At 37.2% G+C, this 27,409-nt stretch overlaps 1 protein-coding gene across 1 annotated transcript in view; it reads left to right on the top strand.

Annotated features, from left to right (window-relative positions):
- LOC124556584 (O-glucosyltransferase rumi homolog) overlaps positions 1–23,151 on the top strand; it is a 139,182-nt gene extending 116,031 nt beyond the window's left edge. Inside the window, exon 6 of the mRNA XM_047130553.1 lies at positions 18,439–23,151. Within this exon, the coding sequence (XP_046986509.1) occupies positions 18,439–18,628 (190 nt within the window). The 3' untranslated portion in view covers positions 18,629–23,151. The remainder of the gene's footprint in view (positions 1–18,438) is intronic.
- The last annotated feature ends 4,258 nt before the right edge of the window (positions 23,152–27,409 follow it).

Below are 27,409 nucleotides of genomic sequence, written 5' to 3'. Positions count from 1 at the left end.
CCTCGGGCATGGATGTGTGTGATGTCCTTAGGTTAGTTAGGTTTAAGTAGTTCTAGGGGACTGATGACCTCAGATGTTAAGTCCCATAGTGCTCAGAGCCATTTTTGAACTGAATGCTCTTATGCAGCAGGAGAACATAACCGTGACACTCGGCAAGAGCTGAAACGTCTGAGGGTGTTAGCAGTGCCAAAGTTTCTCGAGAATATCTTCCTGTTGATCACTGCTCTGCAAACTGTTGAAATGTGTGGGAATCGATGCCCGAGAAAAATGGGTCGTTTTGTTGACACCCTTTATGCCACTCCCTGAGGCCTTTTCATGTCAGTTCCTAGTGGCAGAGTGTCCGAACGTTTTCCTCGGCCACCGATAAGAAAACCGTGTGGTTTCGGAGCCAGATGTCCTGTTCTGACCTCAGTTGCAGATGTGTCAGAAGGGGTGAAATGTGGGTAAAAGAGGCTCTGATGACCTCGCCCTTGTGTGAGACGTCCACAGTGGTGTCGGGCAGATCTGTGTTGAATTTTGGTATGAATATGGCGTCATTAACCTACCTTACATCTCGCATGAACGTCTGAGCTGCGGCTCATTTCCACATGTTGACACCTTGCCGTTTGAAGCATTGTTGAGTCCGAGGGTGACATCTCGGGTCACCGCACTTTTGCACTATTGCGGAAGAAGGTTTTTAAACAGACCCATAACAAAAAGTTTGTTGTGTCATTTACAGTTAAAACAAATGCACAAATAATTATTAATGAATCATGAGTACAGTGAATTACTGGTAATACCCAGTTAATGTTGAGGTTCCCTTAGAGCGCTTGCTGCTGTTAATAACTTTTTTTTTTTTAGTTCAAGTAGTTTATGCAAAACCACTCACCTAGGGAATGACATTTAACAGGTGTGAGGAAAACATTTGAGAGAGCAAAAATATTTAAAACTGTCATAGAAACGGAGGAGTCCAGTACTTGTCTCAAAATCTCTTATTCATAACAATATTTAATTTTGCCTAAAGATTACTGTATGATTTTTGTGACAGAGTGGGTTGTCTCAGATTATAATAAATCTGGTAATGCTTTTTAAATGAAATGTATTCTGATAAAGTTAAGTTTGCAATCGTCTCATCTTTAATAACATGTTTCCTAGTATTTACATATCACGGCATTATTTTACATTCGGATTGATTGTCATACAGAATGCACCCATGCTGCTACAGAAGACGAGTGGCGAGCAGATAAAGTTAGAGAGTGGATAAAGCTAGAGAGTGAACTTGGACATCAGGGACAAGCTACTTATCACAGCTTGTCAGCTGTCAAACAAAGAAAAGGTTCCTTTGCAAAACGTTGTTTAATGTGTATTAATTTTCCATTTTTTGTAGCTGAACAACTGTATCACAAAGAGTTTAGAGGACCTGCAAGACAGCTATATTGTGTGAGCAGCATGCACATCAGGTGGAACACAATTCAGGACATTCAGGTGCTTTTGAGCATGATACTACATCTATTTTGTACTGGCCAAGTCACAATGTGGCACAAGGCAGATTGTGTGTGTGTGTGTGTGTGTGTGTGTGTGTGTGTGTGTTTGTGTGTGTGTGTGTGTGTGTGTGAGAGAGAGAGAGAGAGAGAGAGAGAGAGAGAGAGAGAGAGAGAGAGAGAGACACTTATTTTTAAAAACCTCTGTGGATACAGATAATGGAAGGAATAGTAACCACTCACTATTAGTTGAGGCAGTGAGTCTTCAACAGGCGCATAAACAAGATTTAAAACTTTGCTAAGGCTGCTAAAAACACACGCACGCACACACACACACACACACACACACACACACACACACACACACAGATATGCATGGCTAAATTGTCCAGGCCAGCTGCATTGTCCTGGCACTACTGCCTGATTGGGGGTGAGGTGTTAAAAGGAGCAAAGGGGTATGGAGTGGGTAAGTGGGTAAGAGAGGCAGTATGCCACACGAAGTGGAGGATTGGGTTAGATGGGGAGGGAAGGGATGTGGGAGAGGTGGGAGAGGTAGAACAGAGGAAGAGGGAGATGATGGGGTGAAAATTGTGAGTGTAGATTAATGGAGTAAAGTGAAAGTTACGGGGGCAGGGACTTGTGGAGGTTGCCACCAGGAAGAGTGCAGGCTCGAAAGATGTGTTATAATGACAATATCCATCTATATAACTCAAAGAAGTTGGTATTAAGTAGGAGGATCCAGGTGACATGGGTTGTGAAGTATCCGCAGAAGTTGAGCGTGGTATGCTCACCAACATGTTCAGTCACATTTCGGCAATGGAGATGATGGACAGCTAGTTGGTTATATTAGATTAATACTCATTCCATAAATCATAAATACAACACTTTGTAATCATGTGGGATGTGTCTGTTTAACAAAAGGTTTCTTTACATACCGTAACTCAATTTATTTTTTTTTTTTTTTTTTTTTTATTTTTTATTTTTTTTTTTTTTTTTGTTGTAAGAATACTAATTTATACCTAGAAGTTCATATATTGAGTAGAAGGAGTTGCCATTCAGAAATTTTTTAAATTTGTTTTTAAGTGTTAGTTGGCTATCTGTCAGACTTTTGATGCTATTTGCTAAGTGACCAAAGATATTTGCGGCAGCATATTCACCCCCTTTCTGTACCAAACTTAGATTTAACCCAAAGTAGTGAAGCTCAGCCTTTCTCCTAGTGTTGTAGCTCTGCAAATTGCTATTGCCTTTGAATTGTGTTGGGTTGTTATTATTATTATTATTATTACTACTACTACTACTTTTATTTTATGGCCTTCGTTGGACCACTCTAGTCACTTATACAAAAGTTTATCCAGGTTTTGTTATTCTGTTATACAATACAGTTCAAAAATAATACAATAAGACAATTCAATAGTGTAGTGATTATACAGGGGTTATTATAATTTATTATTATATGAAGGGTGATGTTTTGCACTTCTGTCTGCCCAATACTTCTCCATTTTTCAGAAATTTTTTTTTTTTTTTTTTTTTAGAAGATCACTCTTTGTGTAGCCCTGTTATTGATCTTTGTTTTTAGTCTGGTTTGTGTGTCTTGCAGTATTCTTGTTTTCTCTGTTCTGTTTTTTGTAATTTGGAGTTCTCTTATAAATTCATTAATTTCTGTGATCCATTTAATGTTGCTCTTATTATTCCACAATTTTTCTACTATTCCCTTATTAATTCTGTTTTCTGGTGTTCTCATCAGATCTCCAGAGAATGAGATGCACTTGTTCCTGTTTGTGCTCATTATTAGTTCTGATTTCTTGTACACTGTTTCATTTGAAGGTATTCTCCAGTGCTCATTGTTTATTTATGCACGTCCTAATTATTCTTTGTCTATATTTAGTATTTTGTCAGTTTCTGCTGTATTAACTGTTTTCAAGAGGGTTTCAGCTGCTCAAATTAGTTTTGGGTGTGTAACTATTTTATAATGTTTTAGTTTTGCATCTGTGGATAGGCTTTCTTGTTGTATGTGTTTTTGGTAATGTAATTTGCTTTTTTCAGTTTTTTATTCTATTTTGCCATGATGGTTTCTCATTTAGATTGCAAGTTATGATTTCACTCAAATATTTAAACTTATCAACAATTTTTATTTCTTGTTCTCCTATTGTAATTTTCTTTCCAAGCAGTAGGTCAGTTAGCATAATATTTGTTTTTTCAAATGACACTCTGAGACCATTTTTCTGTGGTATTTTGTCTAGTGATTTAACCTGTTGCCTCGTTTCTTGAACGTTGTTGACTAGGAGAACAAGATCATCACCAAACCCCAAGCAGTTGAAGCTTATATTATTTTTAGCACTTCCAATTCTTATGTTCTTTGGGTTATCCTTGTACCATTTCTCATTATGTATTCCAGTGCACAGTTGAGCAGTAATGGTGGTAGGCAGTCACCTTGTCTTAAGTCTGATTTTATAAGGAATAGTTCAGAAATTTCTTCTCAAAACATTGCTTTTGATTTGGTGTTGGTTATAATAAGTCCTTGTAATTTAATTAGTTTTGGGTGGAGTCTCAGATTTCTTAAGAATTTTAGCACTGAAGGTCTACGCCTTCTTAAAATCTACAAATGTTATTGCAAGAGGTTTGTTCCATTTCATGTAGTATGCCATAATCAGTTTGAAACTAATGATTTGCTCTGCACAGATTCTTTTTATTTATTTATTTATTTATTTATTGTTCCATGGGACCAAATTAAGGAGAAGTCTCCATGGTCATGGAATGAGTCAATACATGAAATTATAACACGATAGTAGAAACAGATAAAATGAAATATAAGTAACATATTCAGGCGACAATTCGTAAGTTTAAATAAAGAAAATCAACAATGTAACACTGGAATTTGCTTAATTTTTCAGCTCTTCTAGGAGCTCCTCGACAGAATAGGAGGAGTGAGCCATGAGGAAACTCTTCAGTTTGGACTTAAAAGAGTTTGGGCTACTGCTAAGATTTTTGAGTTCTTGTGGAAGCTTATTGAAAATTGATGCAGCAGAATACTGCACTCCTTTCTGCACAAGAGTCAAAGAAGTGCATTCCACATGCAGATTTGTTTTCTGCCTAGTATTAACTGAGTGAAAGCTGCTAACTCTTGGGAATAAGCTAATATTGCTAACAACAAACGACATTAAAGGAAATGTATACTGTGAGGGAAATGTCAGAATTCCTAGACTGTTGAATAGGGGTTGACAAGGGGTTCTCGAACTTAAACCACACATAGCTCGAACAGCCCATTTTTGAGCCAAAAATACCCTTTTTGAATCAGAAGAATTACTCCAAAAAATAATACCATATGACATAAGCGTATGAAAATATGCGAAGTAGACTACTTTTCGTGTTGAACTGTCACTTATTTCAGATACTGTTCTAATGGTAAATAAAGCAGCATTTAGTTTCTGAACAAGATCCTGAACATGGACTTTCCACAACAGCTTGCTATCTATCCGAACACCTAGGTACTTGAACTGTTCCGTCTCACTTATAATATGCCCATTCTGTCTGATCAAAATACCGGTTCTTGTTGAATTGTGAGTTAGAAACTGTAAAACTGAGTCTTACTGTGATTTAGCATCAAATTATTTTCCACAAGCCACGAACTTATTTCATGAACTACATTATTTGATACTGTTTCAATATTACACACAAGATCCTTCACTACCAAACTGGTGTCATCAGCAAACAGAAATATTTTTGAATCACCTGTAATACTAGAAGGCATATCATTTATATAAATAAGAAACAGCAGTGGCCCCAGCACCGACCCTTGGGGAACGCCCCACTTAACAGTGCCCCATTGGGACTGAACATCACTACAACTCTCAATATTGCAGAGAATAACCTTCTCCTTTCTGTTCTTAAAGTAAGAGGCGAACCAATTGTAAGCTACTCCCCTTACTCCATAATGGTCCAACTTCTGCAGTCATATTTTGTGGTCAACACAGTCAAAAGCCTTCGTTAAATCAAAGAAATCTTTCATTTAATCCGTCCAAAACCTCACAGAGAAAAGAGAATATAGCATTTTCAGTTGTTAAACCATTTCTAAAACCAAACTATACATTTGACAGCAAATTATGTGATTTTAAATGCTCCAGTAACCTTGTATATACAACCCTCTCGATAACTTTAGCAAACACCGATGGCATAGAAATAGGTCTATAATTGTCAACATTATCCCTGTCTCCCTTTTTATAAAGTGGCTTCACTACCGAGTACTCTAATCGGTCAGGAAACCGACCACTCCTAAAGGAAAAGTTACAGATATGGCTAAGTACTGGGCTAACATACATAGAACAATACCTCAGATACCCCATCATATCCCTGAGAGTTCTTGGTCTTTAGTGATTTAATTATTAACTCAATCTCCCTCTTGTCAGTATCATGGAGGAGCATTTCAGGTAACAGTCTCGGAATACTTTTTTCTACAAGCGCTATATGATTCTCTGTTGGGACTAGGTTTCTATTTAGTTCACCTGCTATATTCAGAAAGCGATTATTAAATACTGTACATATATGCGATTATCAGTAACACGGACATTCCCACTACGCACTGATTCTATATCCTCAACCTGTCTCTGCAGACCAGCCACTTCCTTTACGACTGACCATATGGTTTTAATTTTATCCTGAGACTTAGCTATTCTGTCTGCATACCACATACTTTTTGCCTTCCTAATAACTTTTTTAAGCACCTTACACTACTGTTTGTAATGGGCTGCTGCATTTAGATTTTGACTATTTCTAACGTTTTGATATAATTGCCACTTTGTTCTACAGGATATTCTTATCCCTCTAGTCAGCCACCCAGGCTGCCTGTTTGTGCTAGTACCCCGTTTTGAATGTTCTAACGTTCTGAAACCTCCTTGGTATTCCCCTAACTTCTGTTCTAGTTGTTACTTGATTCTTCCATATAGAATATTGGATAAAACCTCATATGTGCAGTGTAGGAGAGAGATTCCTGTGTAGTTGTCTGCTTGCTCTTATGCCCCTTCTTGTGTAGTGGGCATATGATGGCCACAGTCCACTGTCCAGAGAATTGTTTTGTTACCTAAGTTTTTGTTAATAGCCTTGTGTAAGGGGGTTATTAATAACAAATTTCATAAGTGAATATATGTATTGCAAAGCTACTGTGAATATCCCTAGTTCCTTAAATAAGTGTGTGCAATATGACTTGGCTGAGCTCTAGCTGTTATTCTGATTACACACTTTTGTGCAATGAATTTTTTTTTCGTTAATGATGAATTAACCCAAAATATGATGTCATACAAAAGCAGTGAATGAAAATTGGTGTAGTAAACCAATTTATGTGTATGTTTATTGCCAAAGTTTGCAATAACTCTAATAGCATAAGTAGTTGAACTCGATTGTTTCAGCAGATCGTCAGTGTGTTGCTTCCAATTCAATCTCTCATCACTGCACACACCCAAAAATTTGGAATGTTCTGCCTCAGCTATAGACTTCTGTTCGAGCTATATTTATTAAAAATGTTGTGTGGTATATTGTACACAAATGTATGTACCGCATTTTTTAAAAATTTGTTGAGAGTCCGTTTACAGAGAACCACTTAATAATTTTCTGGAAGACATTCTTTACAATTTTGTCAGCTAATTTTTGTTTTTTGGGTGTGATTACTGAAGTTGTATCATCAACAAAAACAACTAGCTTCACATCTTTCTGAATATAGAGTAGCAAGTCATTAACATATATTAAGAACAATAAGGGACCCAAGATTGAACTTTATGGTGCCTCGTTCTTGATACTTCCCCAGTGTGAGGAATCTGTCAATTTTTGCACATTATGTGAATTGTTTATTCCAACTTTCTGTAATCTTCCAGTTAAATATGAATTAAACACTGTCTGCTTAAAAGACTGTGTGAGAGCTAAGGTGGAGTTGAGGCATCCCAACCTCTGATAGGGAAGGATATGCCTATGTATGACTGGAATAAAATTATTAAAAGACTCTCAGTTTACTTCTTGCATTACATCTGGGTACAATCTTGAATTTTCAATGAAATCCTTCCTTGCCTTCATTATACACGAACAGTAGTTGCAGCTGCTGTTGGTGTGAATATTTATAGCTCATAGATGGCTTTTGATTGGCCAGCATATATCATTATTCTATTCTGCTGACAGAGATTGTATCTGTCTCTGCACTGGTGGTGCCAGAAGTCTTGTAAGAACATAAACAATTCAGCAAATGTCTCTGAATCTTATCAGTGTCGAGAGATCGCTTCTGTGTGTCTCTACATCTACATCTACATCTACATCTACACCTACATCCATACTCCGCAAGCCACCTGATGGTGTGTGGCGGAGGGTACCCTGAGTACTTCTATCGGTTCTCACTTCTATTCCAGTCTCGTATTGTTCGTGGAAAGAAGGATTGTCGGTGTGCTTCTGTGTGGGCTCTAATCTCTCTGAGTTTATCCTCATGGTCTCTTCGCGAGATATACGTAGGAGGAAGCAATATACTGCTTGACTCTTCGGTGAAGGTATGTTCTCGAAACTTCAACAAAAGCCCGTACCGAGCTACTGAGCGTCTCTCCTGCAGTCTTCCACTGGAATTTATCTATCATCTCCGTAACGCTTTCACGATTACTAAATGATCCTGTAACGAAGCGCGCTGCTCTCCGTTGGATCTTCTCTATCTCTTCTATCAACCCTATCTGGTACGGATCCCACACTGTTGAGCAGTATTCAAGCAGTGGGCGAACAAGCGTACTGTAACCTACTTTCTTTGTTTTCGGATTGCATTTCCTTAGGATTCTTCCAATGAATCTCAGTCTGGCATCTGCTTTACCGACGATCAACTTTTTATGATCATTCCATTTTAAATCACTCCTAATGCGTACTCCCAGATAATTTATGGAATTAACAGCTTCCAGTTGCTGACCTGCTATTTTGTGGCTAAATGATAAGGCAGCTATCTTTCTATGTATTCGCAGCACATTACACTTGTCTACATTGAGATTCAATTGCCATTCCCTGCACCATGCGTCAATTCGCTGCAGATCCTCCTGCATTTCAGTACAATTTTCCACTGTTACAACCTCTCGATACACCACAGCATCATCTGCAAAAAGTCTCAGTGAACTTCCAATGTCATCCACAAGGTCATTTATGTATATTGTTAATAGCAACGGTTCTATGACACTCCCCTGAGGCACACCTGAAATCACTCTTACTTCGGAAGACTTCTCTCCGTAGAGAATGACATGCTGCGTTCTGTTATCTAGGAACTCTTCAATCCAATCACACAATTGGTCTGATAGTCCATACGCTCTGACTTTGTTCATTAAACGACTGTGGGAAACTGTATCGAACGCCTTGCGGAAGTCCAGAAACACGGCATCTACCTGTGAACCCGTGTCTATGGCTCTCTGAGTCTCGTGGACGAATAGCGCGAGCTGGGTTTCACACAACCGTCTTTTTCGAAACCCATGCTGATTCCTACAGAGTAGATTTCTAGTCTCCAGAAAAGTCATTATACTCGAACATAATACGTGTTCCAAAATTCTACAACTGATCGACGTTAGAGATATAGGTCTATAGTTCTGCACATCTGTTCGACGTCCCTTCTTGAAAACGGGGATGACCTGTGCCCTTTTCCAATCCTTTGGAACGCTACGCTCTTCTAGAGACCTACGGTACACCGCTGCAAGAAGAGGGGCAAGGTCCTTCGCGTACTCTGTGTAAAATCGAACTGGTATCCCATCAGGTCCAGCGGCCTTTCCTCTTTTGAGCGATTTTAATTGTTTCTGTATCCCTCTGTCACCTATTTCGATATCTACCATTTTGTCATGTGTGCGACAATCTAGAGAAGGAACTACAGTGCAATCTTCCTCTGTGAAACAGCTTTGGAAAAAGACATTTAGTATTTTGGCCTTTAGTCTGTCATCCTCTGTTTCAGTACCATTTTGGTCACAGAGTGTCTGGACATTTTGTTTTGAGCCTCCTACCGCTTTGACATAAGACCAAAATTTCTTAGGGTTTTCTGCCAAGTCAGTACATAGAACTTTACTTTCGAATTCATTGAACACCTCTCGCATGCACTCCTCACACTACATTTCGCATTGAGTAATTTTTGTTTGTCTGCAAGGCTTTGGTTATGTTTATGTTTGCTGTGAAGTTCCCTTTGCTTCCGCAGCAGTTTCCTAACTCGGTTGTTGTACCACGGTGGCTCTTTTCCATCTCTTACGATCTTGCTTGGCACATACTCATCTAACGCATATTGTACGATGGTTTTGAACTTTGTCCACTGATCCTCAACACTATCTGTACTTGAGACAAAACTTTTGTGTTGAGCCGTCAGGTACTCTGTAATCTGCTTTTTGTCACTTTTGCTAAACAGAAAAATCTTCCTACCTTTTTTAATGTTTCTATTTATGGCTGAAATCATCGATGCACTAACCGCTTTATGACCGCTGATTCCCTGTTCTGCGTTAACTGTTTCAAATAGTTCAGGTCTGTTTGTCACCAGAAGGTCTAATGTGTTATCGCCACGAGTCGGTTCTCTGTTTAACTGCTCAAGGTAGTTTTCAGATAAAGCACTTTAAAAAATTTCACTGGATTCTTTGTCCCTGCCACCTGTTATGAAAGTTTGAGTCTCCCAGTCTATATCTGGCAAATTAAAATCTCCCCCAGAACTATAACATGGTGGGGAAATCTACTCTCTCTGAGAATGTAACCTCTGTCCGAGTGAAAATTATTCTTGCACATTCTAATTCTACTGCTTCTTTAGTAACAGAATGCTAGCATGAGAAAGCGTGCGTCAAGATTTTGGTTGGTTGGTTGGTTTTGGGGAAGGAGACCAGACAGCGAGGTCATCGGTCCAAGATTTTGGTTTTATTAAACATTAACGTGTGTTTATTTGTGGGACTGTGTTCAGAAACTGCTTATTTCTTAAGTCTTTCCTGTTTAATGTGCCTTTGGTTCTCTGCGCAGCTGCTGTTAGTGGTACAATTAGACTGACAAATGTAGTTACTTCTGCACACACAAGGAATCTTGTAACTTTCAGGGATGCCGAGATCGAGACTGTCACTAACCGGGTGCTGCATCTCCTTTTTCACAGGTGTTTGGGAAGTGGCTTCTATGCTGCTTCTTCCCATTAACTTACCTATTTTTCTAGATGTAGTGCAACAGAAAGAAAAAAAGCACGTAGGAAGATAGTCACATGACAGTTCAACATTTCCGCATTTTCATTCCTTGGAGAGTGCTAAGTTTACATTTCAAACCCCACAGTGATTATTTCATAACGCGTGCTTCTGATGAATAATCTCGAAACTGAGATGGTATGTGTCAGAAACTGTTGTAGCTGTATATTAATGTATTTAAAACATCTCTCTTCTGGACTTGGTGGTGAAAATTCTGTGTGCCAATATATGAATCGGTGTTGGTTGCCCTGCAGTATACGGAGTTGCTGAGATGTCCATCTGATATTCATTAAATGGAAAGATCTAAAAGTAGAAACTTTCCTTCTCTTTCTGTTTCAACAGTGAACTGGATGTTTAAATGCATGCTATTCACATGATTGACAAACTGCTCCAGAGCTTTGGTGCCATGTCATCAGACCATAAAATATCGTTAACATATTGTTCACTCCAGTCGATTTTATGTTATGTTTAACTATAGAAAACTTGAGCTCAATCTCTCTGTCTTGGCAGTGTTGCAGAAAATCCAAATTGCTCCACACCTCATCAAGGTGGTTAGGGAAAATCTTGCACTGGATATTCCATGGGGATAGGATCTCATTTAGCAAGGTGTGTAGGAGCTGGTCTGGCACAACGATAGTCTAGATATTGTATGGATTAGGTGGGAGAAGTTGGGAAGGATTATCCTTATTTCAAAGCACCGTGAAAGGTAGTCGAAGTGCTAACAAAGGATGTGGTTCACTTCTGCACAATGTAGGATGTAACTGCAGTAATAATAGAAAATCATGCAAAATTTATAGGTGAGTATGTTAAAAGAAACTTGGATTGTAAATCACAAGTTTATTTCATTTTACACACACAGATTTATCAACTTAAGCTTTGCATGTGATATTAATGTTTTAATCCGCTATGTTAGTTAACTTTGCGTACTCTTTCATTAATGCCATACAGAATAATGTTTTAAGGTGTTATTTACATCAAGTTGCAAAAGTATTATTATTATTATTATTATTATTATTATTATTATTACTAATGGTGCATACAAGCATAGTTCCTGTAAGCAAATGTTAAAGCATTTCAGTATATTAAGAACAGCCTCACAGTGTGTTTACATCTTTATGGAGTTTATCATTAATAACTGCTGACAGTTCAAAAACAACAACAGCACGCATAACACTGGGAATCAAAATTTCCCTTGTCTGTTAGAGAAATGGGGGAAATTATGTAGTTATGCAAGTATTTCAGTACATCCAAAGTGAATTAAGGACACAGAGTACTTTTTAATGGTCAAGAAACCATTCTTGTAACATTCTTAAATTCTATAGTGTTTCCTGATTACAATATACATTATTGGATTTAGAATGAAAACTAACCACTATATACCATATTTTAGAGTTAATTTCAATTACAAAAGACTCACAAGACAACCGTTAAGTTTTTGTTTCCAGCAATTCTGTGTGCGATATATTGTGTTTGTTGGTTTCAAGTATCTGTAAATGATCATCTTTACTCCTCTTTACTACTGGAGTGGTTTGTTTACATCGTACTGGAATTTTGTTATACAGATTTTTCTTTTCGTAAATATTCACTAGTATGCTGTAAATACTAACAGTGCCACACATCAGTGAACTTGATAAAAGAAAATTAAGGGGTAATCAGTTTACAAACAGAGCAGTCCATAATATTGAGATCAACCCTTGTATCAGTTATTCAGGAAACAAACACGCACATGGCTTATCTCCCCTCTGTGTACTTCTGAAAATGTGGCAGTGGAGAGAGGGATCCAGATGGCCCGGGTTGTGAAGCAGTCATTGAAATCAAGCATTTTATGCTTGGCTGCATGTTGTGCCAGTGGATGCTCAACTTTTTTCTTGGCCATAATTTTGCTGTGGCATTCATTCTGATTGACAGCTGGTTTGTTGTTCAGGGATTACATGCCAAATATTACCATGGACTGGAACAACTAAGCCATATCCTACTCCAGGGTATAGAGTATCCATCATGGTGCGGAATGAAGGACATCTTATCAAAGATGCTTCCCACCTCTCCAAAAGTAGTATTCCCTCACCAACCCAACCTGCATGATATCCTGGCTTGTCACAATGGCACTCTCACTCCCATTTCTACTCCCAACTCCTTCCCACAGGGATATGCTCACTGTAGAAGACCCAGGTTCAGTGATGTCCAGTCCACCCACCCAGCAGTTCCTACTCGAGTCACCTCACATATTTCTTCTACCCCTTTAGAGGCAGGGCCACCTCTGAAAACAGCCATGTCATAAACTAGGCCTGTTCAGGAGGTGGCTCATGCTCACTTGCCACCTGGGTAGTGATTGCTCATGGAAAAATGTGCCTATCAAATGTCATTATGTTGCGTGGGCCAAGTCCAAACTGTACTGTCTTCAGAGGAATGACTGTGTGTTACATTCGTTATAGTCTTAGACACCAGTGTATATACCCATACATAATAGTGCAGTGCTTTTAGTGGAGAGTACCTCTTCATAAATCTATGAGAAGAAGTGTTGTGACTGGGTTAGGAACTTCAAAGTGAAGGTCAGACACACCATCATAAGTCTACAAGACATCAGTGCAAGATAGCTACCTACAGTTATATCTTTTAGATATATAGTGCTACAGGCAGTTGCTTGTTAAATTTTGTAGTAAAATTAGTCTTATAGAATCATTAAAAAAATTTCCTCATTATAAATTTCCACAGCTTCACAGGTTTGCAACTATGATTAATAATTAGAATCCTTTGACATCCAGTGTTTTTATGTTTAACACGTGGATACAATAATCATGAGATATAAGTGGATGTCAATTTAAACTTCATCTGAAAATAACTTTCAGCACAAGGGGTTTTTGGCCCTGTAGACCATGCGCTGCATCAACGATCTGCTTCCACCGCCTTCTATCTCTCCCAGCCTCTCTCCATCCTGCGGAAATTCCTAATGCTGCGATATCCTTCTCTATGTCATCTTTCCACCTTGTACGAGGTCGGCCCAATGGTCTTGTTGCCTGGAGAGTTCCTTCAAATGCTTTCTTGGTGATTCTGTTGTTTTCCATTCTGGCCACATGTCCAGTCCATTGCAGTCTCCTACTTTTCAATTTCTGGATGATAGTGGGTTGCTTCATTAACTGATAAATTTCATTGTTCTTTCGAATTCTCCATACGCCATTCTCCAACACAGGTCCCAAGATTTTTCTCATTACTTTTCTTTCGAAAACATTCAGTTTTTCTCTTTCATTCTTTGTAAGTGCCCAGCTTTCTGAACCGTACAGTACTATGGGGCAGATAATAGTGTTGTATATCTTCATCTTTGTGGTGACTGACAAAGCTTTATTTTTGAGTGGGTTGCTTAGAGAGTACAGACATTTTGACCCCAAGGCTATTCTTTCTTTTATATCCATTGTTATGATCCAAGGTATTTAAACTGGAGAACTTCTCTGATTTTAGAATGTTGGTCAATTTCAAAGTAAGGATTTGGGTTTATGACTCGACCTATTTCCATATTTCGGTTTTCTCTTGGTTAATCAAAAGCCCGATTTTGCTGGCACTGTGCCTGGGAGATCTGTATATATCTTTCAGTTCTTCTTCAGTTTCACTCAGTCGTATAGTAAACGTATATCATCTCCATAAGCCAGGAGTTTTACTTCACTGTGTTCCAATCAGAGACCATTGTATAGATGTAAATTACTCTGCCGAACCACTTTCTCTAATGCAAGGTTGAAGAGGACACGTGAAAGAGCATCTCCCTGTCGTAAGCCTCTTTTAATTGGAAAGGTGGGGGATATGGATCCTCTGAACTTCACTACTGCCTGGGAGCCATCCATGCACAGTTGTATCATCCTAATGATTTTACTGGGTATACTAAATTCTCGTAATGTGTTGTAGAGGCTACTTCTGTGGATGCTGTCATAGGCTCGCTGGAAGTCAATGAAGAGACAGTGGACGTTTTTGTTAAATTAACAGTATTTCTCAAAGATCTGTCGTATAGTAAACAAATTATCAGTTGTGGAATGGTTTGTTTGAAATCCAGCGTGGTAATCTTGAATAATGTTTTCTGCGTAAGTTTTTCCAGAATGGTCGTTGACAGGATTTCATATGTTATGTTCAGCAAACTGATTCCTCTAGTTTTCCAATCTTCAGGCAGTGTTTCAGTTTTCCAGATCATTGTGATAAGGTTATAAATTTCTTTGTGTAGTTTGCTTCTACCCTCTTTTAACATCTCTGCTGATATCTGGTCCTGGCCTGCTGCCTTGTAGTTTTTGAGCTTTTGAATGGAGTGGGTCACTTCCTGTTCTGTGATTCCACATTCGTCATTATTAATGCTGTCACTCTGACATAGCGTAATTGAAGGTTATGTGCAGATCAGTGCAATTTAACATTTCTGAGAAATACTCTTTCCATCTTTCTAGGATACCTTTCAGCTGCATTAGCATATTTTGATATTTATCTTTTATGAATAGGTCTTCACTTTGATAACCTCTCTTACTTTTCTTTGTATACTGAAACAACTTCTTTGAGTTTCCATTCCTGCTTCTATAGATTCTAGGACTCCAGTTAGATATTTCCTTTTCTCTGTTCGTAGAACTCTTGCTGTTTCTCGTCTAACCGCATTGAACATCTCCCTCCTGTCCTCACTCCCCTTATCATGCAGCCATAGCATCCTGGCTTCTTTCCTCCGTTCTACTGCTCTCTGACACTTTTCGTTGAACCATTTCTGTTTCTTCATTTTCTTTTTCTTGTCCAGTGTTTTTTTTTTCCTGCATCTGTTACTGCAGTCTTTATTCTTTCCCAAGCCTTCTTGATACTATATTCCTCCTCAGCTTCTTGCAATGCTGTAAACCGGTTATTTATTTCAATCACATAGGCTTCTTTAGCAGACAGTTCCTTTAGTCGTGTGATGTCTAAATTAGGTTTTGGTGTGGCTTTTGGTTGTTGATTCCAAATCATCTTAATTTTCATCTTTTCTGCCACTAGGAAATGATCTGAGCCAATTTCAGCTCCTCTGTACATTCTGACATCTCTCATAAATGAAGTGAAACGTTGATCTGTCATAACATGGTCAATCTGATTTACTGTTTTGCCATCTGGAGAGCACCTTGTACCTTTATGTATATCTATTTGAGGGAACATCGTCGAGCAAATTCTCATATTCTTTGACAGTGCAGAGTTGATCATTTTTAATCCATTTTCATTTGTGGTTGAGTGCTTGCTATGGTTTCCTATTGTGGGGATGAACATATCCTCTTTAATGGAAAAATAAGTACAGTTCATTAAGATAATTCTCATATTTCTTGTTGGAATACTTTCGACTACTCTCTCTAATTCTTCATAGTACTTATCTTTCTCATCCTTAGTGCATGGACATTTATGAATGTTATATTGTACCACTGGTGTTTGATTGTTATGTAAGACATTCTATTGTTAATGGAATGGAATTCCGTTAGTCGATTAAGAATCCTTTTCTTAACAGCAAAACCAGTACCAAATCCATGATGTTTTTCATCTCCCCCATAAAAAATGACACAATTGTTCTCCGTGTGTATCTCTTTTCCAAGCCACCTAACTTCCTGTAGAGCTACAATATCTGTCTTGTATGTTTTTAGTTCAGATATCAAAGCTGCTGCTGCAGCTGGTTTATTAAGACTATGAACGTTCCATGTCCCAAATGTGAAGCAGTGTTTCTTGTTTTTATCACGCAAATTCCAGTTCCATAGCCTATGTCTGTTTCCTGTGAATCCATTATCCGAGGCAAATCGTTGATGTGAACCAGTAAGTGTAGAATCCCCTGGCCGCATTATGAGCACTGTGCAGGTTAAGCTTGGTGATGGGGCTGCACTTCACAGCTTCCAAGCTTGCTAAGTAACATTTTGGATTACCATTTTCTAGGCAGATTGCCTTTCCCAGGCTCCAAGCTCTGCCTGCCCAGTGGAGATGCCTTCCGCCTCTTCTACCATTGAAATGCTATAAAAAAAAAAAAAAAATAAAAAAAAAAAATTCTCTTCCAGCATCCAAGCCGTTGACTTCCTCTTCACTGGTTTTGGTCGACCCTGAGTATTTTATTTCCCCAGTGCCCACCATATCTGGTGAGCATTCCCCTATCTGCTACCTGGGGAGGTGCCCGATGGGGGACCAGCAACCCCTCACGGGAGGACTAATATTTTACAAGGACTAATATTAGTGTTCACAAAATAGATTCATTGACATTAGTTTATCCTTCCAAGCTGCCTTATTCTGATTCCTCTTACCCTTCCCCCACTTTCTTCCCATTCCCCCACCATTGCTCACTGTGAGCCAGTTATTCACTCACTGCTGAGAAGTGAGTGAAAGCCAGCTCACCCAAGCAGACCAGTAAACAGGCCTGTCGTATACGAACCCTGCTGCAATCACTGCATGACATTTTATGTTGGTAAGATAACCAACATGATGTCCACCAGCACAAATGTCCACCAACAAAATGCATTTGAGAACAAAGTTGACCACACAGTGGTACAACATGAAGCCAAGCACAACATGCTCAATTTCAATGACTGCTTCACCACCCACACCACCTGAATCCTTCACTCCATCATCAGCTTTTCTGAATTACGCAGATGGGAGTTATCCTTGCAACATGTTCTTCGCTCCTTTAACCCTCCTGTTCTCAATCTTTGTTATCCCACTGCCCCCACATCTCCAACCAACAGTTTCTCCTTCCTCTGTCCTGTCACCTCCCTCCACCAATCCATGTTTGTCACCTCCATTATGCACTACATTTCACCGGCTCCATTGTCCATATGTCACATGCCTAGCCTGTGCACCTGTCACCCCTCCCTCCTGCATTCATAGCCAGCAAACACAAGGGGGCAGATTAATGAAGTTTTGTTGGTGGGGACAGTTGCCTAGAAGAGGAAGAAGGCCCAGGGGTCCTCTCCTTGACTGTTGAATAGAAAATTATAATTGTAAAGCATGCTGCTATGGCAGATCGGGAAGCCCTGCTAGTATTTAGTGCCCACAATTCAAACACAGAGGAAGCACAGGTCACTAGTACAGGTAGTATATTCTCTCAGGTACGCAAAGTAAGATGGCTTGGGGAATACTGAATTAAATCACTAAATCCACTGACCAAGACTCTAAATTCGCATGCTTAACTTTACAAAAATTACCATTTGATTTTAATTTAGTTTCAACTCTCGAAGGGGGTGATTGTCCCCTCCACCCCCCCCCCCATTTAACCGGCCCTTGGCGGACACCTGCTGCCTTCCTCTGAGGTGCTAGCTACCCACCCTCAACCCCTCTGCCTGCCTCCCACCAATCTCTTACTCTACCCACCCCACACTAGTCCACGTGCCAAAATGCAATCCCAGCATTGCGTGTTCAGCCAGCACGATGTAAGACTCTGTGTGGGGGCTGTGGGTGTGGGGGAGGGTGGTGGTGGCTTGGGTGTGCATGCTCTAGTTCAAGTTCGACACAGGATGTATACTGAAAGTTAGTAAGTTTTCTTTCTCTTTTCTCTGTGACTGTCGATGGCTCAATGCACCTGCTATTCGGTGAGGGGTCTCTTTTACTCCTAAATTATAAATATAAATTGTGTAATAGGTGAATACAAATTATAACAATACATACGAATGATCAACATGTATCCATATTTTCACTTGGAAAACAAGGTCTGGAGAACTTGAAAATAACTAAATCCTTAACTCAGTGGTAGTATGTTACGGTCACAAATATTATGCTGGACTTTGTTTTACATCTTTATTTAGCTAAATATAATTTTTTGTTTGTTTTTAAACAAGAGAGACTTTTCTGTCTTTCAGAAATCTTCTGGAATTTGCAGAGAGTGAGCCAGATTTAATGAAAAATATAGCAGAGAGGGGTCACCAGTTCATAGTGAACAATCTAAGAATGAAAGATGTACTGTGTTACTGGAAAGCTTTAATGAAAAAGTATGCAAAATTATTGACATTTCAACCAAAGAGAAATAAGTCTCTGAAGGAAATAAAATGAATGTGTATTTTCTTGCTGATATCTTTGCAATTTTTGTAATATGTTCTCCAAATAGGGGAAGCCCTGAGCAGCAGACAAGCATGTAGAATATGCATTGCTTTTGTGTGTGTATGTGTGGGGGGGGGGGGGGGGGGGGGACACGTAGGTGCAAGCACACACACATTTATTTTAGCTCCAGTGAAAGTCTTTGTCTGAAATCTAATAAGCATTGCCACCTATTTTTATTTGCCTATCCAATGCTCAGTGCATTCTCTATTTGGTGAGTGACAAGTATTTGATGAGTAGTCATCTATCCTGTTATACATTTGATCTTCCATCCTAGATGTATTTTTTTGCAATTTTTGCTCTTCCTGTCTTGCAGTTTTTGTAATGCAATGTTAAGTGTCTAGCATATTTTATTGTAGTAGTAGCTTGTTACTTTTTGTGTAACAAGTTTAACATATCTACATGTTCCTATGTATAAGTTACTTTGATAGGTGTGTGACATTCAATTTGCAGTTTTACATAAACTAGCTTGAAAGATACACATATTACTGTCCACTGTGTATCCTTTATTATTTATGTAATAGAGTTAAACTGTATCATTCTTATTAGTCTAGTTGTTGGCCAACTAATACATACTTTAAAAAAATGAATTTTCTCACAATGAAGTGGATATAATAGTTTTCCACTGTGTCCATGAAATGAATTGCTCTCTTGGGGTAATTGCATAATTTTTATCCACATTATACACTATTGTTCAGAGACACATACACATTCTTTCATGTCCATTTTTCCAAAAACAATCAAGAAATGAGTGATGAGAATAGAAAGTAGATTTAGTATTGATAGATGTCTGCAGGTTTTTAAAACTTAACTTAAACTCTGAATAAAATCTTAGAGGAATTAGTGTTTATAGTCAGTTGTCAGTAGGCTGAGTATTAAGTAACTGATGTTTAATACTGATAATTTATGTAAATGTGTTTATTGTTTCTTTAAACTGGACTAGAAGTTCTGCTCTCACTTAGTTATTCATTGACAGCACAGTTGCACACCACTACACAGAAATGACATTTTCTAAATATATGTTATCGTTCTCTTGTATCAAATAGAATGCATTATAAATACAAGGTGTTTAAAAAAGAATGGTGCAGTTTTAAAAATTAATAATAAGTAGATTTATTATTTTATGTGGTCAGACCTTACAGCATGACCAGTGGCAGCTGTCCAAGTTTTTGATGCATTAATCACAATCCTTCAATATGTGCACACCTGGTCACAGGACATGCGTTTACACAATAATTAAATTCTCCCCATGGGTCATTCTCACGAAAAAGGGGTCTTTTGACAAACAAGTTTTTTAAAAATAAAATGTATTAAAAATGTTTATTTAAAAAAAAATCATAGAATAATACTTATGTTATGAAACTGCATAATTTCTCCAGTTCAATAAATCATCTTGTGGCAGAAAAAAAATTATAAAGATTTTCCATGTTCACAGCCATGATAGTGTAGTTCGATGGACATGATATTTTGGTCTACAGACATGACTATAAATTAGATAATCACTTGCACCTCCTTTGTTAAATAAAAATGAGCTTTAACTTCAGTTACACACTTATTAGTCTATATATACATAACCACAGCTGAGCTTTGATTTAAGCAATATTAGGCCATTAAGTTATTTTCCATTTCATTTATACACAGCTTAATTCATTATACATTACGTTAACTACATTTACATTTGTTTAAATAAATAGTTTCCAGTTAAATCTGCTTTTAATGTAACATATTTTTTCCAATGCTTATAAATTTTTAGACCCAAGTAGTAACATAAACCTTATAAGAGTCACATAAAATTAAAATTAATTGGAAGAAGAAACATTATTCTAAATTGTACTTGTCAGTATTTACTAGCAAATATTGTTGCTTGTTATTCATAACAGGCAGTTCTAATTTTCTGACTATGTCTGCTCTATCCACAGTATAATAGTGATCAGATTCTGGCACAAAATGATTGTTCTTTAGTCTACGAAGGTGTTTAATACTATACTCATTGTCACTAAATTTTGAATCAGTCATAGCTGCGTATTGATTTATCTTCATTTTTGCAGCCAATTTAATAATTACAAAGTCACTGACTTTAAATTGGGATTCCAGCGAACATACATCATTCTGGGGAGGGTCCTCATTTGTGTCAGAATAAGTGTCACTCTAGCCCAGTTTCTTTCTTGTTTTAGGATCAGAGACACTTGGTTGAGGGAGATCAGTTTTATAAAATGTAAATTTGGCAAGTGTTTTAAAGTAATTACCGTAAATAATATTAAAATTATTTTATTAGTCATGTGTTCCTATGCATATGTCACAATTTTAACATTACAGTATCATCAGAGTAATAAATATATAAAAAGGGATACTTCTTGTAGTTTTTAATTTAATTTGCCCTGTAGTATAATATGAACAGTGAATATTAACAGCACATTTTTCTTGTCCAGATAGTTGACTTTTTTTCTGAACTTCAGGCTATTTCCTGTTTGCTCAAAGTTCCTTTTAACACAGGAAATTTCTTGGGAAGCATCTTTTCAATCTGAGTTATATCATGATCTTCAATTCTGTAAAGGATAATTCCAGGACAAGATTTTTCAAATTCTTGTAAATGTCAATATTTGTAATATTCGCACTGCAGGCAACCAAATTGTCAGCCATTCTTTTTAAACAACCTCCAACACCATCTGGGATTTCTTTACTGTGGTCTTTCTCATAATAATGCCAATGCAAACTTTCAGTACTGAGTGCCTGCACTGTCACTTAAAAAATGGACATTTTTTATTGCTGGAACTATTTGTTGTTTCTTTAATATTGATGGTTGAAAATGAGCACGTATTGCAAGTGGGTCGTGTTATAGATTACTACAGAAAGTACAGAATGACTGACACTGTGCTGAATTTTCAGTTTTAGAGTAGTAATACTGAACACAGGTGTGTAATGTAATCTGGTTTGTTGAACCTTCAAAGTGAACTGATTGTATTTCATTAGAATATTTACAGTTATAATTTTTAGAGAAATCATGGTGAAGTAAAATCTCATGCACAGACAAACTGTTTTTAATCACTCTGACTATGTTATATTGCTGTTTTATATTATGTTCCTGCTGCATAAATGAGGGCAACAAATATTTTTTTTTCTTTGTTACAAATTCTTTCTTTCCAGCACATGACTCACTGTTGTTATCCTGTTCCATAAATTCTATTACATCATTATGTGCATCACTCATTGTAGTAAACTGTGAAGTTGCTGAAGGCAGTTTATCATTTTTCATTACCTTAAGTGAAGAAAAACTTCCAACACCCTTCATTAGTAGAGGTGGTAGAGTCAGACTGGAGCACTGTACTCCATGGAGTACCCCAGGGATCCGTCCTTGGTCCATTGCTGTTTCTGATATACGTAAATGACCTACCTTTTTCATGCAATACATGCAAGTTCACCATGTTTGCTGACGACACCAGCATTTTGATTAGTAACAAACAGCTCACTGATGTAGAGGTTGATGCCAACAAATTACTTACAGTACTATTAACCTGGTTCCAGGTGAACTCGCTCACAGTAAACCTGAGCAAAACAAATTATATCCATTTCAGCCTTGACCACAAACTCCCCCAGGAGATTACTGTTTTAAATAACAATAATCAGATAGAAAGGGCACACTGCACCAAATTCTTAGGCCTCCACATAGACAATAGGCTCAACTGGGACCACCATATCCTTGAGACTGTAAAAAGGCTGTCCTCAGCAACTTTTGCCATTAGGACAATCTCACAATTTGGAGACATAAATGTCACGAAGTCCACATACTTTACATACTTCCACTCCATTATGTGTTATGGCATCATCTTCTGGGGCAATTCACCCTCATCTAAAAAAATCTTCCTCATGCTGAAAAAAGTAGTCCATATAGTGTGCAGAGTACCCACGAGAACCTCCTGCCTTACGTTATTTAAAAAACTTGGAATACTTTCCACAACCTGCCAGTATATTTTTTCCCTAATGAGTTTCTTGGTTGACAATCCCGCCCACTATGAAACCAATGAAAGCTTCCATTATCACAATACAAGAAAGAAGGCTGACCTCCACTTTGAACTAAAAAGTTTAACTCGGGTACAGGGAGGAGTGCATTACTCCAGTGTCAAAATATTTAACTTATTACCGAGCTTTCAACAGAGAAAAGTAGTCATTGTATGTATTTATATTTACTGTTGTTTGTTTATGTTCTTTTTGTTCCTATTTGTAAGCATATACTTACTGTGACAAATAGGCTTTTGCAATGTGATAAACTTTGCATAATGTATTATTCCTATGACTTTATTTTAGTACATTATTATTTTTACAAGTCTTATGTAATTTATGTCTAGTTCTGCTCTTGTAAACTAATTGATACCATGGTCTGTGAACATATATTACTCAAGTTGTTCTACATCCTAGCATCATACGCATAACAGGATCTATGGAATTTGTAGATAAAATAAATAAAAATAAAACTTATATTTTTGATAATTTTTCCACTAACTACTTTTATAAAGTTTAAAGGCATGGATTTCTTAAAATCTTTTTGAACTTGATTCATTATAGCTTCACCTAATAATAATACTCTTGTAATCAACACTTTTTTCCCCTTGTACAATTTTCTTCACAGTTTTCTTTGGAGTATTTTCTTTCTTCTTGAGAAGCCTGTGATACTTCTTCTCAACCTCTCCATTTTCTTTTTATATTTATTTTTCTCTTTCTTTGGCATTGTTATTTTACTTTTCAGACCATGTACATTTCTTCTTCTTACTTTCTTTTCCACATCTCTCCTTACAAACATTCCTTCTTTGCTTGATTCAGGAGAAGCTCAACTTACTTTTTCACTTGGTCTAGGAAGATCATGCTCATATGGTTCTGGACTGTAAGGTGGGATTTATATATTCTTGAGCATCTCTAGACACCCCCCCCCCCCCCCTCCCTGTTGTTTTATCAGGATTTTCTGGTCTTCTTTTCTCTCTATTTGTCATGTCAGATTTTTTTCTTAGCAGTATTTTACTTTCTGTGTCTTTTTCTTCTGTTCCTCGTGTTTTTGTGGTCATTTTTAATCCTTTCCCTTGCTCTCCTCATACTAAAGTGCTTTCACTCTCTTCTTTTATTAGTTTTACTCTTATTTATTCCTGAAAGTAGACTGATTCTCTGTTAAACTTTTGAGCTAAAATATTTTTTCATTTAGTAAGTATCATATCCCATTCAAGCAATACGTTTACATAATACCCTAAAGACTAAAATTATGAAAGTTTGTGAATTGTAACTATAAGTATCTTTTTACCCCTATGAATAGCACCAAATAAAACAATCACAATAGTGTACACTTTATTGTTTTGTGAGATACCTATCTAAAATATACACAAGCATACATCCACTTGAATATTTTCTGTGACTTTTTTACTTGGTAATATATAATAAAATAATGCATTCCTACGTCGTATGGGAAGTTAAATAAAGCCTAGCAAAAAAAGTAGCTCATACAGTTAGGCTTATTTAGTTATAGTATAGGTTTATATCGTCTTAAACTCAGAAATTAGGATTTGTAAAATAAGAAAATGTGCAAAGTTTTATGACCTGACTTAAATGTTTGTCATATCCATAGACATGAATGTCATGTCTGTGGAGACACATCATGTCCATGGATGTGACATCTACGGACATGACAGATTTTATAAAATGTTGAATTTAAATTGGTACATTAAATTTATAGATAAAATGTTATATAATTAATTTAAATTAATCAACATATACCTTTCATGTGTACGTAATTACAGGTTATTTTACATCTAAATGTAAAGTGGTAGTGGGCACGGATATAACACGATGAAGTTAACCATGCACAAAAATTTACCTCAACAGTAGCGTTTCCTCTCACAAGTAAGTCAGCAACTACATACAGTAATGTCTGCTTGCTAGTCTTCATCGATATTATGAAAAATACTACTGCTGCCCTTTGTTGTGATTTATAGCAATTGACATCTGTGTCTGTGGACATGACATAAAATTTGAGGACATGAGTTTAGAATACTTTAAAATGTAGTCCCTTTTGCAAACCTCATTTACAGCTATGTTAATGTCTAATGTTTATACTTTTAGAAAATATTATTTTAACACTTGTAACATTTAAGAAATTTATTTTAAACTCATCGCAGCTGTGCAAACAGAAGCTGGGAACAGTCCATGGATGTGACATGTCACATTATGTGGTCAGTTTTTAAAAGTAAATTAAAATTAAATCATGAATTTTTTGTCAGTATAGTACCTTATGATATTTGTTTTAATAACTTTTATATATATTTAATAGCCAGTAAAGATTTCTATATCACATTTGTGCTGGGACAAGAAAGATCTGTTTTTGTGAGAATGACCCACATACATGGTGTGGCATGTCCTCCGTGATTGTCTTCATGGCATTCTTTATCCAATCACACACTTTCTCAAGGAACAGGAGCATTGGCAATACATAAACTCAGTCTTTCACAAACCCCCACAGAGAGAAATCACAGGTAGTTAAATCCAGCGAATGGGGTTGTCAAGGGAGAAGCTTGTTGTCTGCTGTTGCAGCATGTTCAGTCAAGTGTTGGTGAAGAACACGATTAAGAAGCTCTTGTGCATTCGTGTGAAATCAGGGTGGAGCACTGTCCAGTTGCAAAATTTAATCATCACAGGGTAACAACCAGGTTTCCAACATGTCTAGAAATGAGTTAACTGTCACAATTTGTTGTTCTGAGAAAAATGGGCTGTGCACTTTTTCCGCATGACACTGCACAGAAAACTTTCACATTGGAAGAGGCACATTGATGCTCCATCAGCATTTTCTTGCTTCCCCAGATATGAATGTGTATGTTTACCTTGTCAATTACTTGGAAAGTGGCTAAATCACAGAAAGTGAGTATTCCTACAAAATGAGTGTCCTCCATTTTTAACTGCAGCTCTTCAAAAAAGTCACGTCTTTTCACATTGTCTACTGGTATAAAGGCCTGCACTAATCCCACTTTGTACAGTTTAAAATATAGCCACTTACGCAACAACTTCCACACCGTAATCTCTGGCATGAACAGTTCCATGCTTGCTTTACTTAGTGACTTGCAAGGACTTCAGACAAATGCCTCGCACACTCTTTCAGTGTTTGCATCAGATACATTAGTTCAGCCAGGACTCTACCCCTTACAAAAGCATCTGGTTTCCCTGAACTGTCGATACCATATACCTATGTTATTCTAGTGTGGTGGGTCTTTCATAAAACGTGCAGGAAAGTCATACTTGACTGTAATCACCGACAGGGACATCTCAAAATGGAGTGGCCATATAAAGTAATAAATTAATTTATTCCAGAATGAGATTTTCACTCTGCAGGGGAGTGTGCACTGATATGAAACTTCCTGGCAGATTAAAACTATGTGCCGGACCGAGACTCAAACTCGGGACCTTTGCCTTTCGCGGGCAAGTTTGGAAGGTTGGAGGTGAGGTACTGGCAGAAGTAAAGCTGTGAAGACGGGGCGTGAATCGTGCTTGGGTAGCTCAGTTGGTAGAGGACTTGCCTGCGAAAGGCAAAGGTCCCGAGTTCGAGTCTCGGTCCGGCACATAGTTTTAATCTGCCAGGAAGTTTCAATCAATTTATTATTAATTTTTAAAATTGTACCATTCATTTATAAACTCTCTTTATTTATATGCTTATTTGAAGCACTACAGCTCCTTCCCCTTCTCCCCCATATGCACGCACAGTAATAAAACTGATACATACATACATACATTAATCCTTGTTCCATAGATCATGTATACAACATTTCGTAATGATGTGGAATGTGTCCCTTTAACATAAGTTTTCTTTACTCAAAATAATTAATTAATTAATTTTTTGATAGAAGCTTCATTGGCAGAACACATCTCTGCCCAGTTGAAGAGTTCTAATTCTCTTCTGAATCTTGTAATTTCTCTGTCAAGGCACAGTGAGCAGTGCTCTTTAAAAATGTGGATTATGTTGCATTGAAAAGCAGTGCTATATCTTTACATTATTAAAAAAAAACATTTCTTATGTAGTCTCACTTGCTGAAACCCTTTCTAAGAAGTAACAATGTTTATTCAAGACATGCACTGGAACAATTTTTCTGAAGAAATCGAACACATAATGTGTCCTTGAACTTCTTTTGAAGTTAACTATATAATTTTAATCCTTCATAGAATTAGAATATATTATGTTATTTATTTTTACTCATGTGTTAATTATACGTGATATACATTAAACAGTAGTTATTTACTGAACTTCAAATAATCCCTTATGCTGATAAAATTATACATTAGATGAAATCTATTTCAGTTTCAGTCTAACATAGGGGTTATTCTTCTGAAATTGTTAAATAATATTAGTTTATAATTCAAAAATAAACATTACATCAATAAATACACAAATAATATTGAGGTTTCCAATATGTTTTACATCGATCAGTATAAAATAACTTTTTCACAGTTTGTGGTTTTGATGATCCTAATTTTGTTGTGAATCATCTTCCATAATATTGCCGACAAATTTGTATGCATTTTTGTGATCACACAAAACTATTCTGAGTGGGTAATATGGGTTTTGAGATGCCGTAATGTTTAATGCTGTGCTGTGTATACTTGAATGGCACTTTGACTCTGGAGCTACTCCATACATAAAATCAATAATTTTTCTTTTTTATGGCTCAAGTTAGTTTTAAGAAATGCATACTCCTATCCATACCATGTAAATTT

The sequence above is a fragment of the Schistocerca americana genome, chromosome X (genome assembly GCF_021461395.2).
Source record: "Schistocerca americana isolate TAMUIC-IGC-003095 chromosome X, iqSchAmer2.1, whole genome shotgun sequence".
Lineage (NCBI taxonomy): Eukaryota > Metazoa > Arthropoda > Insecta > Orthoptera > Acrididae > Schistocerca > Schistocerca americana.
Note: the sequence above shows the minus strand (reverse complement) of the source record. Positions and strands in the feature narration are given on the sequence as shown.